Source organism: Hyposmocoma kahamanoa, unplaced genomic scaffold (genome assembly GCF_003589595.1).
Source record: "Hyposmocoma kahamanoa isolate Upper Pololo Valley unplaced genomic scaffold, ASM358959v1 93, whole genome shotgun sequence".
NCBI classification, from domain to species: domain Eukaryota; kingdom Metazoa; phylum Arthropoda; class Insecta; order Lepidoptera; family Cosmopterigidae; genus Hyposmocoma; species Hyposmocoma kahamanoa.
The window spans coordinates 10,841,431-10,854,745 of NW_020654810.1; the positions used below are offsets into that span (position 1 = coordinate 10,841,431).

Here is a 13,315-nt window from a genome sequence, read left to right on the forward strand (position 1 = left end):
GGGAAGTACTGTACTGTGGGTACTTACCTATTTCTGATGACAAGCAGTAATGTGAGCATTACTACATTCCGGCTTTGAAGTGCTGGTGAAATTACAGGCACATGGGACTTGTCAACTTATGTCACAGGGTGACGGGCACAGTGGCACTGCAACTGTCGTTGTAGGCGCACGATTTGTTCATTCCGTCTCTTGATATCATAAAAAAATATTTCCAATGTAAAAAATTAAATCTATTTATTTGTATTTGGTTACACGTTATTCACATTTCACAGTGTTTTAAGTACAAACTTAAGCGCGTGCTTCACATAATAACGCCATTATACCGGAGGAGCAATATAAACAATAATAGATACAATAATACTTTAATAAAATCTCAATTAAAAGTTCCATTTTACCAGGCGGCGATGTAGTATTTTGCATTTATTACTTATTATATTATGTTTAGTCGTAGTTTTTTAAAATCAATGGAAAATTTTTGTTGTATGAAAAAAATATATAAAAATAAATTTCGAAAATGACGAATTTTTGAGTTCGTAATTTTACATTTTTACACAAATTTTGAAAATGACTAACTAAAATAAAGTAAATAATTAAAATAATTTTTTGTTTCTTTCAGCTAAATTTTCTTTAATTACATTCAAGGGACAAATTACGTTTGTATAAATTGCTCTTGTTCATTGTCCACTTAAATCAATTGTCGTCATTCAATAAAAAAATATTTCCTGTAGGAAGCATCCGTTGTTCCTGTATAAATATTTTAACATATACTATGTAGCATATTACATGATATGTTTTCCACATAGTTACTTATTATTATTTCCATTCTAAGCAGTCAAAATGTAGGTATTTTGACTTTTACCGCTTCCATCGCAAAGTGCACCGCTCTGTGTACCAAATTGATGGGTAAATAAAGCTAGCGCAATTTCAGGCACTGAGGATCGTATATTCTTGCTACTTCCTTGGCTAAACACATTCCTATAAGTGGCAATAACCTCTGTCCATCAGGTATATCATAAAAATAATTACATAGGTATAAGAGAAAGAGCACTCTACTTTTCACGTAAGGTAAAATATAATTCGTATTTTCGAGAACGTAACGTTTGTTCATGCAATCATCCATTACGGAAGACCCAAAGGCAATGAGCTCTTAACTCAATTGACTCATATAAGGTTATTACACATATGACCTTTTACACTTAATTACTTTTAGGCCTATCTACACGAAATACCATCGAAATACCTATAGTACTGTAGTACAGGCGGCTTAGGTTTTGCATTTAGAATTGTAAGAATAAGTGTTGATGTCAAACAGACATCTAGGAGTTGACACGAGGAGACAGCTTTGAAATTGAATACACGCATAAAGTTATAATTATGATATAAACGTCGTTTATATTTATAAAGTCCCTCTCGCTACGCTACCCAAGCTACGTTCCTGTTGGAGATTTCTTCGTTTTTCAGAGATTTTTCAAAAATTAAAATATACAAAAATTTTCCACATCGGAATTTTTTATTAGGGCGATTGTATACCATTTTGAAGCGACTCCACCACTTATAACATAAGACGTAGCTTGGGCTTGCGTAGCGAGAGATACTTTATAAATATAAATGACGCTTATATCATAACAAAAAAGACAAAACAACTCGAGTCATACAATAACCGAAACTCGCAAACAGGGTGCGAGACACTGGGGAACGCGATGCCGATTACATTCGCCACGGCAGTAAGACAGCCGGCAAAGAAATCTGCAACTACCGCTCGAATTGACAAAGTCCGAGAGGCCCGGAAAAACACGGAAGGGTCAGTTAGAGTAACGAGCGATAAACGAGTTTCCCAATCACATGCAGACTCGGCAAATGTAACGACGCCTGAATTGAGCAACAGACATCAAGAAGATCAGAAACAGGAATGGACAACGGTTCACAGGAAGAAAGGGAATTTGCATACTAAAGACATCAACCGAGGGAAAAATGCAACTGTACTGGAAATACAGGCAGCAGAGCGAAAGAAGCACCTTCATATCTGGCGGTTGGCTACAGAAACTACAGTGGAGAAACTAACTAAGTATGTTAGAAATGTTTGCGGTTCTGACATATCGGTTAAAATCGAGAGAATCAAACACAAGACCGAAAGAAACTATGCTTCTTTCATTATCACAGTATCGGAGGCAGTATATGCAAAGCTCAGTCAACCAGAAATATGGCCGGTGAATGTTGAGTTTAGTGAGTGGATTTGGTTTCGGAGATCTACAATTAAAACAGTCCAACAACCATAGCAGCATAGAAATTTTCTACCAGAATACTAGACGGCTGCGTACGAAGTTAAGTGGATTCAAAAATAACATTGAATCTATTAGTGCAGATATTATCGCAATCACGGAAACGGGGTGTAACGAATCTTTACAAGATGCCGAAATTGTACCACCAGGGTACAGCATAATACGTTGTGATCGGACGGACGGGCGTAAGCAAGGAGACGCGTGTCTCGTGGCCACACACCGGCTCGAGTTGCGTAGAGTGAAGCTACCCGATGACGTCAACATAGATAGCTGCTCATTCGAACTGGTTTGTGCGACTGTGCATAGTAAACAAAGATTTTTGTTTCTGTGTTGCGTGGTGTATATTCCACCGGGCAGCAACGAAAGTGAATATATGCTATTATTTATAGTTATAGAAAAATTTTGTGTTAAATACGAACAGATTTTAGTATTAGGAGATTTTAATTTATATTCCAGTAATCAAAACGTAATACTTTATTTTGAATATTTTTTGTCCTTTTGTGAATTGGCTCAGAAAAACAAGGTACATAATTGTAATAATAGACAACTCGATTTAGTGTTGAGTAGGTTGAGTTTAGGGGAGGTGCAGGTGTGCGGCGCGGATACAGAACTGGTGCCTATCGACGCACATCATCCACCACTGTCTGTGGAGCTGCGCCTAGGCGCAGGTACCGATGCCGATGGAGGGGGTGCGGTCCAAGGCGAGAGTTCGTCTACCAGAATCACCGGAATAAATACAGAGTGGAATTTTAAAAAAGCGGATTATTATCTGTTTTATTCATTGATTGCATCAGCTGACTGGAATCCAATTTATAATATGCGAGAACCAGAAGAAGCTCTAAATTACTTCTACTCAACTATGGGTAGCGTAATTGATTACTGTGTTACAAAAAAACGTACTATGTTATTGAATTCCAGACGTTACCCGGAGTGGTACTCAGCGGAGATAGTAGGAGCACTAAAATCAAAATCGCGGCTTCACAAGCTATACATATAAATGCAGTGGCTCCAGGAAGGATTATGATAATTTTTCCAGATATAGGGCGTTAATCAAAACCTTAATACAGGAGGCGCAGGAACAGCACCAGGACCGAGTACAGCGTCATCTCATGAGAGATCCTAAGGCATTCTGGGATTACATAAGGACGACAAAAGGAACGGTGAACCGTAAAACGAAAACAAAGGACGGAATCGTCAAATCCAGAGTGCGCTGAAGAATTTGCAAAATACTTTGAATCAGTATACAACAGGGATTCAGCGCAACTGGATGTGGAGGCGGCGGCATAGGCAGGCGGAGCCAGCAGCGCGCGGGTGCACCTCCCGCAGCTCACCTTGCGGGAGGTGCGCTCGGCGCTCATGCGTCTCAAGCCCAAACGATCGGCGGGCCCCGACGAGATTCCGACGTTCGTGGTGAGTGATTGTAGTGGCGTATTGGAGGAACCACTAACACATATATATAATCTATGCCTGGATACGTCATACTTCCCGGAATGGTGGAAAGTTACACGCGTAATTACTGTACACAAGGGAGGAGCGGGTACAGATGTGAAAGGTTTTAGACCGGTGGCTATTCTGTCAACGATTGCGAAGGTGTTCGAATCCGCCATCCAGCGGAGTTTACAGGAGCAGGTGGCAAGTCAATTGTCGGACGCGCAACATGGTTTTTGGCCAGGGCGGAGTACTACCAGCAACCTCCTCAGCGCCATGGAGTATGTAGTGTCCAAGGTCGATGCGGGATGGCAAGTCGACGCCGCTTAATTTGATTATAAAAAGGCTTTTGACTTAGTAGATAACGACAATGCTGTCAAAATTAGCGGCGGTCGGATGTACTCCAAAATTTCTCCGCTTTTTTGCGAGTTATATGAGAGACAGGCGGCAGTGCGTGGAATATGAAGGTTGCAAATCGCAGTCGTACTTAACGAAATCGGGCGTGAGCCAAGGAAGTAATTTGGGGCCATTAGAGTTCATTATTATGATTAATGATCTGCCAAAGGTAGTAGAAAATGCCAGATGTTTACTTTTCGCAGATGACCTCAGGTTGCTTATGGAAATCAAAGGAAGAGAGGACTGTGTTCGCCTTCAACAAGATGTGGATAGAGTAGTTGAATGGAGTCGAAAGAACAAACTTCAATTCAATGTGTCGAAATGCCAAATTATAACATTCGGCCGATCAAGACTGCCACATCAGTGTAACTACGAAGTAGACGGGGTACTTATGCAACGTACGGACGCGGTGAAGGATTTGGGAGTACAGTTGAATTCGGAGTTGACTTTTAGGGACCATATAGTAAATGTTTGTAAGAAAGCTGATCGAAGTTTGGGTTTTGTGATTCGCCGAAATATCAAAGCTATAACCACATTGTACAACGCTTTGATACGGAGTCAGTTAGAGTTTAACTCAGTCATATGGGCTCCGTACGATGCGAATTATAATCTCATGCTCGAACGTATCCAGAATAAATTCACAAGATACTTGTATATGAGGCTATATGGGGTATACCCTTTCTATCCCTTGATGTATCCAACATTATTTGTATTAGGTATGGTTGGATACAACAAGTTGGAACCGAGAAGGGAATTGGCTCTAGCAAATTACATAGTGCGAGTATTGAGGGGATTAATATTTTGATATTAATCCCCTCTGATAATAATAATACTAATACTGATAATGATAATAATAATCTTTGATAATAATACAGACATAGTGATTGCAACACTTCCGGGTTTGCCCGGATGCATGCCAAACGAATACGTGCGCAGGCGCCGACAACCACGACTATTGGCGGTGCCGCGAGGTAGGACAAATTTGCTCAACAAGGCACCCCTTACTCGCACCATTCATAAACTGAATCGAGTAGCGGATGAAAGAGATATTTTTTCTTGTTTTCAGAGCGAATTCAAGAGGACAACACTATTTTTACTTAGTTCCTAGTTAAATTTGTTTAATATTATTGGTTATATACTTCAGTAGAAATTGGATATAATTTAATTGTTTTTAATTCAATCATTATTATATTATTTTTAGTTATGTTTAGTAATTATTCATGTCTTTGATATGCTACACTATTGTATTAGGTTTAGCCTGTAAAAATAGATGTATGTATGAAATAAATAAATAAATAATTATAACTTTATACGTGTATTCAATTTCAAAGCTTTGTCCAGGACTCCTAGATGTCTGTTTGACATCAACACTCTATTATTCTTACAATTCTAAATACAAAACCTAAGCTGCCTAGGGAAGATGGACTACCGACTTGGATGAATATAACTTATTTTTTATTTTTCATTTTATGGATGTATTCTGTGTATTGTTGTTGGTCATTCGTCCACATGAACAGAACTGTCTGCATTCAAGGGAAAATATATTTGTTTAATTAGTAGGAAACGTCAGTATGATATATCGCCATATAATATTACTTATGTTGTTGTTGCAGTTAGGATAATTCGTGTGTCCTTTTTGGTGAATTGTATTAAGAAAGTAAGAAAATCTGACGGAACGTAGATAGCTGCAGGACGAGGACTAAGGCAGCTGGGAAGTCAATATTGATGTTCCCCAGTGGACGCCCGATGGATGTTCAAGCCTGTGATGCCGTCGTAATAGCGTGCACGATGAGGATTGTTATTTGTTTGGAATTATATAAAGATTCTGGTAGGATTTAGGTTATGTAGGTTATTTAGGCTAGGATACCTAAATAGCTAGGATAGCTAATAAATATATTTAGATTACTTGATTAGGATGTGATCATAGTCTGTCCTTTTAGATAGGTTTATGACAGATTAAAGCCACAGTCTTCTCGGTAGTTGTGTGTGTTAGTAAGTGATAGCTTCCGCGCAGTGTATGGCTAGCCTATAGTAAAGGCTGGTCACATATGTATGTTGCCTATCATAGATAGGGCACTGGCTAGTGATGGTCACCCCGTCAGTTGTGCCGAAAAGGGATATAGTACAGGCAGCTTAGTTTTTGTAATTAGAATTGTAAGAATAGTTGAGTATTGATGTCTAACAGACATCTAAGAGTTCTGGACAAAGCTTTGAAATTGAATACACGCATAAAGTTATAATTATGATGTAATCGTCGTTTATATTTATAAAGTACCTCTCGCTACGCTATCCAAGCCACGTTCCTATGTTATAGTACCTAAAGTACCCTGTGGTATATATAGGCCTTATTTCATCTAAGAACAGATCTACCGGACGTACGTTATTTATTTTCAAAATACAATTTAGAGACAAAAATGGAATTAAATTTATTTGCTACTTGTACCATTTCTTTATGCGTTGTTTTTGGTTTTTAACGGCTTTTTTGCGCCTCACCGCTATCTGTGACAAGTTATGAAAGTTTTTTCTTCGCTCAACCAGGTACTTTTATAAAACTACCAGAGTTTTACAAGAGATGTCGCTATTAAGATTTGTAATATTGACTTTTGTGTCATATTATAATATATTGAATGTTATGTTTTACTCATTGTCTTACAAATAAATGGACGACGGGTCCAATACAAAAACCACGACAAAAATGTCCCAAGTCAACCTATTTAAACTTAGTGACATGTAAAGGAATATGAAAAAGCTAAAATGTTGAATTTAAATTGTAATGTCATCGCAGTACTGTCTAATTTTGCTTGCTTCGCTGTCAGTCGAACAAACGAAGACTAAAGCGTGAATGACGCTCTGTATACGATTTTAACGCCCTATAAGTTCGGACACTTTTTAGCGCGGACCCGATGTCCATATAATTGTAAGTCAATGGTTTTACTTATTTTTTTGCTCTTATTAATAATATTTGATTTGATTACACAAACTAATAGAATAATTTTACAAAAAATATATATCGTGGTAACAAAACATCATAATATTCATAAATATTACAAAATCGTAATAAATTATCGATTACCCGCAACTCGATATAAATTCGCACATTACGCATGATAATTCATGCGTAATGTTCGGATTTACGATCATACGAGCATGCAAAAACATCCCCCTTGTTTTGATACAAAACTAGAAAACAAGTGGAAAGTTTGAGAAATGTTTTGTTCTTCAAGGAAGTTTTTTTTATATTTAATGTTATATTGGCTTGCTGTCATTGCACAGTAAAGAGACAAACTCTACATAACTGCAGAAGGTCCAGAGTTCGATTTCCGTAGGATGTTAATGATTTAATAACGGTGCCCTAATCTGAATAGTCGAAGTACTATATAGAGTTCCTTTTGAAAGAGTTCGTCCAGTGAAGTACTGACACCTTATCTATTTCTGCCGCCGGTTTTGAAGTGTTGGGGAGCTGGTGAAATTACAGGCACACTTATTTCTTAAGGTGACAGACGCAGTGGCAGTGCGCCTCGTTTCTTTGCGATTTAAAGAGCTGAGTGGTACTATAACTGTTAATGACAGGCGTGTAGCTTACGTACCGTCAGGCGCCACGACTTTTTCGTCCCGTCACTTGATATTATAAAAATGGCAATCCAGTTTCCAACAGTTTGGTACAAATCACCGAAGCACATGGAACCGTATTAAAAAAAAACGCACACGATTTTAGTTCTCGCTTACAAGAAATTCCCAAGTTTGAGACCAGCCAACTGGTACAGTTGTGTGGCATACGATTCTTATTTATTTTATGGAAATTATGCTTTTCTTCTCTTCAATCCAGAACTTAATATCTCGGAGACAGAAATGAATCACGCCTTTTAATTCTAGCTTAAATGTATGCCAAGTTACTAACATATTTTTTACTAATTCATTCATATCGTACATCGTACACTAACAGTAACAAAAACCAGACATGTAGGCCATAGTCAATATAGGGTTGAGTCAATCACCGTCCAAAAGCAAGCTGCTAAATTTCGATCACTCGAGCTTCAGGCGGTGACCGAAGCTCTGTACTGTAATTTTTAAGTTTATAGAATGTCACAATGTTTGACTACCATGACATTAAATTATTTTTGTCAAATTAATCCACTACTTTGATATAATATAATTATTAGTACAAAGATCGAAGACTAAGAAAAAATTTCTTCGATACTGTTGGATTCAAACTAACGTCTTCCAGCAAACCGTGCCAGACGCTATAGCAACTAAGCCATAGAACGAACTAGCGGATATTGCGAGTTTTTCTATGTGCTTGTTACATTGTTTTTGGTTTTTAACGACTTTTTTCTGGGAGAAATCTATTTCTTCACTCAGCCAGGTACCTTTACAGCTACCAGCAGTTGACAAAAGATGTCACTTTAATAATTGTAATTTTTAGTTTATTGATTACTAACATGTTGTTTGTTGCAGGATGCCGGCGCTCCGGTTGCTGGGGCGCAAATGGCTAGCTGCCTCAGACGACCTGGTGTTCCCGAGCATCTTCGAGCTTATCTTCCGCTTCGTATGGTATGTAACAATAACACATTTATCAATTCATCTGTGATTGGATATCCTTTAGAAAGTAAATAAGTACTAAAATTTACCAGTTTTGTTTTACTAAAAAATTTTAAAAAAAAGCCTAAATTAAAGAAATGTATTTCCTTTTTTACTTTTTCTTATTTAATTTTAGTGACGTTAGTAACAACCTTTTAACAGGCGGTCACGAGTATTCCTTACAAGCCTAATTTGAATATATAGATAAGAATCAACTCTCATTTCCAAGACGTAAACACGGTTTTGGCGGACTAATACCTTTATGAAGTACTTCAAGACTGTGTGATAATGAGTTGCTTAATCGTATAGAATCACAAGTGTTTATTTATTCAATTGCTTCAATTTCCTACTAATACAGGTTTGTCGAGTGACTCGAGGTTAATTTGCATTCTTGTAAATTTCGTAATCCTTACTTATTTGGAAAAAAAATTTATTTGTTAAAATTTAATGGATATTAAACTTTCAGTTAATTCTATAATAATAATAAATGGTTTATTATCTCAACAAAAACAAAAACAGATCTTAACGGACTAACAATAGTATTGTATCCCTTGTGAGATACTGGAGACCGAACTAGGCAACTAAATCTGTATTAAGGTGAGGCCAGACAGAGACAGAGCGCGTAATTTAGTGAGTTTTTAGTTGCTTTTTTTGAGTTGCCCAGTTTGCGCTCGACCGAAATTCGGTTGGAGCGCTAGACTAATGTAGTTTATTCAATTGCTTTTTAAGCGTTTATACCAAAGTGACCCCTTCCCTCATCCCTACCTCCACCCGCGCCAACCCGTCGTACGATGCGACCGAAAGTCAGTCGTCATTAAGCCCGGGAGTCTTTTTCTTTTAATTTTTTTTATAACATCAAGTGACGGGACGTACAAGTCGTGCGCCTGATGGTAAGCAACACGCCTGTCCATAACAGTTACAGTGCCACTCAGAGCTTTAAATTGCAAAGTTCTGAGGGGCACTACCACTGCGCCCGTCACCCTGAGACATAAGTTGACAAGTCCCATGTGTCTGTAATTTCACCAGCACCTTTACCATTTAAAGCGGGAACACAGTAATGCTGACATTACTGCTTGGCGGCAGAAATAGGTAAGGTGGCAGTACTTCCCTAAACGAACTCTTCCACAAGGAGCTCTACTGCAACTAAAAGTCGACAGATAACTCATTTTGCATCGTCGTGTGAAACAAATCGTACTTTTATATGATACATACCAAATGCAGCACAAACTACGCAACTCAAACTACGCGACTCACAACTCATAAAATTACGCTCGTCTGGCCTCACACTTACAGCTCACCAGGCCCCCGTCCTCTCAGACTAGGCTCAATTAATAATAATAACGTACACACTCAACATAGTCCCGCACACACATAGACAACCACAAATTACACCCAAACTCACGAGGAAATAATAATAATAATAGTTTATTTCGGATTATCTCCATATCGTGTTAGTAACAATTGTAACCTTATGACTAAGTCAGTAAAATACAATTTTTTTATAAAATTTATCCTTTCTGGCTGTCGCATGAAGAGCCTCTCATGCCTGTATAAATGGGCCGTCGACACTGGTCGCAACAATGTCATGGAAAAAAAAACATATGTCTAGTAGGACTACGAGAATTGCTGTGCATTAAAGCTTTGATGCATCTGTTATTTTGGCTATTTGCACCCATTGACTTACAAAAAGTCAATGTTTGCACCTGTCATTTTCAGTAACATTTGCGAGAATAAATATTATATGAATTGATAGCTGAAAATATGCATTGTGCTGCTCTGTAGCAAATCGTCGCCTTACTTTCTCAAACTTGTACCTTAAAGCACAAAGTCACTGAAATGTAATAAGTGATATACAAATTTTGCAGGCCACTTTCACATCACATTTCCTTCATATTCACACACTGGCTTTTACCTATTCTTAAAGTAATGCATCCAAATTGACACCCTTAATAAGAAATTTAAAATAAATAGAAAGTTTTGCCATCTCCTGAATAATCACTCTTTAAAAGATACGAGTTTGAGACAAGAGCATGGAAATGTTAGCTACTGCCTTTAATTTTATTTCAAGGTTCGCAAATATATCAGAGGAAAATTTTGTAGTGGACACTATAAAATTAAAACCTGATTTGTTAAAATTGTTAATACAAAGATCGAACACAAAAAAATTCCTTCGATCCAGCTGGGCTAAAACCAGCGACCTCGCCATACCGTGACTAACGCTCTCCTAAATAAGCTACAGAACGAAACAGCAGACCTTTCGAGTCCAGACGGTTTGAAGGAATTTACTTTGTGTTCAATCTTTGTATTTATAATTTTATTTTAGCAAAGTAGTGGACTAATTTCACAAAAATAATTGAATATCATGGTTGTAAAATATCGTGATATTCAACAAATATTTATTCAAGAATAATTATAGTGGTCATCATCTCTAATACACTGAACAAAAGCTCCACATACTATGTATACTTATATCGAAGAAACTGTGAATGATCGTTGATAAAGTCTTAAGGTGTAGATACAAGTCAAGGTCAGCAAGGCAACTTGTAGCCAATCATAGAAGTAGGTTTCTTAGAACCTACGCAGTAATAGCGTTGGGTATTACCCACATATTTTTACTACAAATGTCTTTTATTTTACCTACTTATCAATATAATTTTTATACTGGCTCCGTTGCCAAACGATTACCATGCTGGACTACCACGCAGAGATGACGATGGCCTACATTTATTTATCTCGAGAGTTCATGGTTTTGTCTAGGTGTATGTCCATAACACCCGCGATATAGGGTTTCCCTAATGCGGGGCTATGAGTGCGTGCGTTAATGTAATGTAATAAACTAATAATAATATTCCTAATTATATTCTAGACCACTAAATCCGTTTCATGTCTTTTTAATCTTCTAAGAACAATCAAACTACAATAAGAAAAGCGTTAAACGTGCTAAATATAATTACTTACATGCCTCAGGACCAAACAAATATATCCCCAGTTTTGTATACAAAACGTATTTTTCTAGACACCCTATAAATTATAGCTAAATTTGAACACGATATTTTTATTATAATTTACGCTGGGTGTCTGAATCACTTCGCATATTATGTACATACATTTTGATTTACTCGTGCCCTTAGGAGGTTGTAATACTCGTATTTTCTTCATTTTGTTTTATTCTTTTGGCTGGGGTTCCATTATTGAGCTCTCTATTGCAAAGACTGTAAACATGTATTTCTCCTGAAGACGCACGACTTGTTCGTCCCGTCACTTGATATCATAGAAAAAGAAAATAAGTTGTTATTAAATTGTTTAAATTTTTTAGAGGTCGTCATCCTCTTCAGGCGAAAGAAATGTTTACAGTCTTTGCAAGAGAGAGCTCAATAACGGAACCCCTGCCATAGCAATTGCAGTGACACTCAATCGCAAAGATCTGAGTGACACTACCAGTGCGCCCGTCACTTTGAGACATAAATTGACAAGTCTCATGTCCTTTCCTTATTCCTGATTCCTTAAAATTGCAAAGCAGTAATGCTCACATTACTGCTTGGTGACAAAAATGGGTAAAGCGGTAATACTTGGACGAACTCTCTCACAAGGAGCTCTACTGCAACTAAAAATTAGCAATATACTTAGACATGGCTGCCTTTGCCCACATTAGTTTGAAGTTGTTTATGTACTGTTTTTGTGGTTGTGTGGGAGCAATAAAGAATATATTCTGTTATCAAGCGTCATTGCTAGCCATGAAACATCTTTAAAAAAAAAATTAAAGTAGTAGAGGGAAGGATAAAAAGAACGACAATCTTCACGGTACATAAGTTCACACATTTTGCGCTTGCTTGAAAGTTACTCTTTGAGAGTTGGCTTAGCTTTATTTACATTTAATTTTTTCTATGGGACTAACTTATTTTAAGAAATAAACGTATTTTTGTCTGTACCTTTGTATTGTTTCTTGAATCATTAAAATAAAAACTCAATAGCCATAACAGTAAGAAACAGAACATAATTTATATACAAAAAGCCAGCCCTAATGAGTTTCTTCTACTGTTCTGTGGTTTCTTCAGTGTATATACATCGTTTAGTAAAGAATATTGAAATATTGAAAAACAATGACTAATGAATCTTTCAGATATGACTTTGCAATTTTTATACAAAAACCATCAGCGCATAAACTCAGCGCCAATGACTGTTCTTAATTAAATGTACAATTAGTTCAAGACTGTGTTAACCGGATAATATTAATACACTATACCAATATAAAACGATGCCAATTCAATATATATTATGCCAATATTCACTTGTCAGTAACTTATTTTAGTATCACTTCGTTTACTATCGGAAAACGTTTATTGATTTGGAAGGACTCGAGCTTGAGATACATTTAACAACCTCGGTGGCCCAAACGGCTTATACTGTGGGTGCTGGATAAGGGGGTCCCGGGCTGAATTCCCGGTAGGACCAAATGGGGAAATGAACTTTTCTGAATTCGTTCTCTTATTATGATATCAAGTGACGGGACTACAAGTCGTGCGCCTGGCGGTAAGCGACACACCTGTCCATAACAGTTGCAGTGCCACTCAGAGCTTTAAATCACAAAGATCTGAGAGGCACTGCTACTGCGCCCGTCACCCTGAGACATAAGT

General features: G+C 37.4%; 1 protein-coding gene across 3 annotated transcripts in view; it reads left to right on the forward strand.

The window, feature by feature from the left end:
* LOC113237643 (sn1-specific diacylglycerol lipase beta) overlaps positions 1 to 13,315 on the forward strand; it is a 98,846-nt gene that overhangs the window by 58,683 nt on the left and 26,848 nt on the right. For all 3 annotated transcript variants that reach the window (XM_026474251.1, XM_026474253.1, XM_026474252.1), the window contains exon 2: positions 8,559 to 8,654. In XM_026474251.1, coding sequence (XP_026330036.1) covers positions 8,560 to 8,654 — 95 coding nt within the window. In that variant the 5' untranslated portion in view covers position 8,559. The remainder of the gene's footprint in view (positions 1 to 8,558; positions 8,655 to 13,315) is intronic.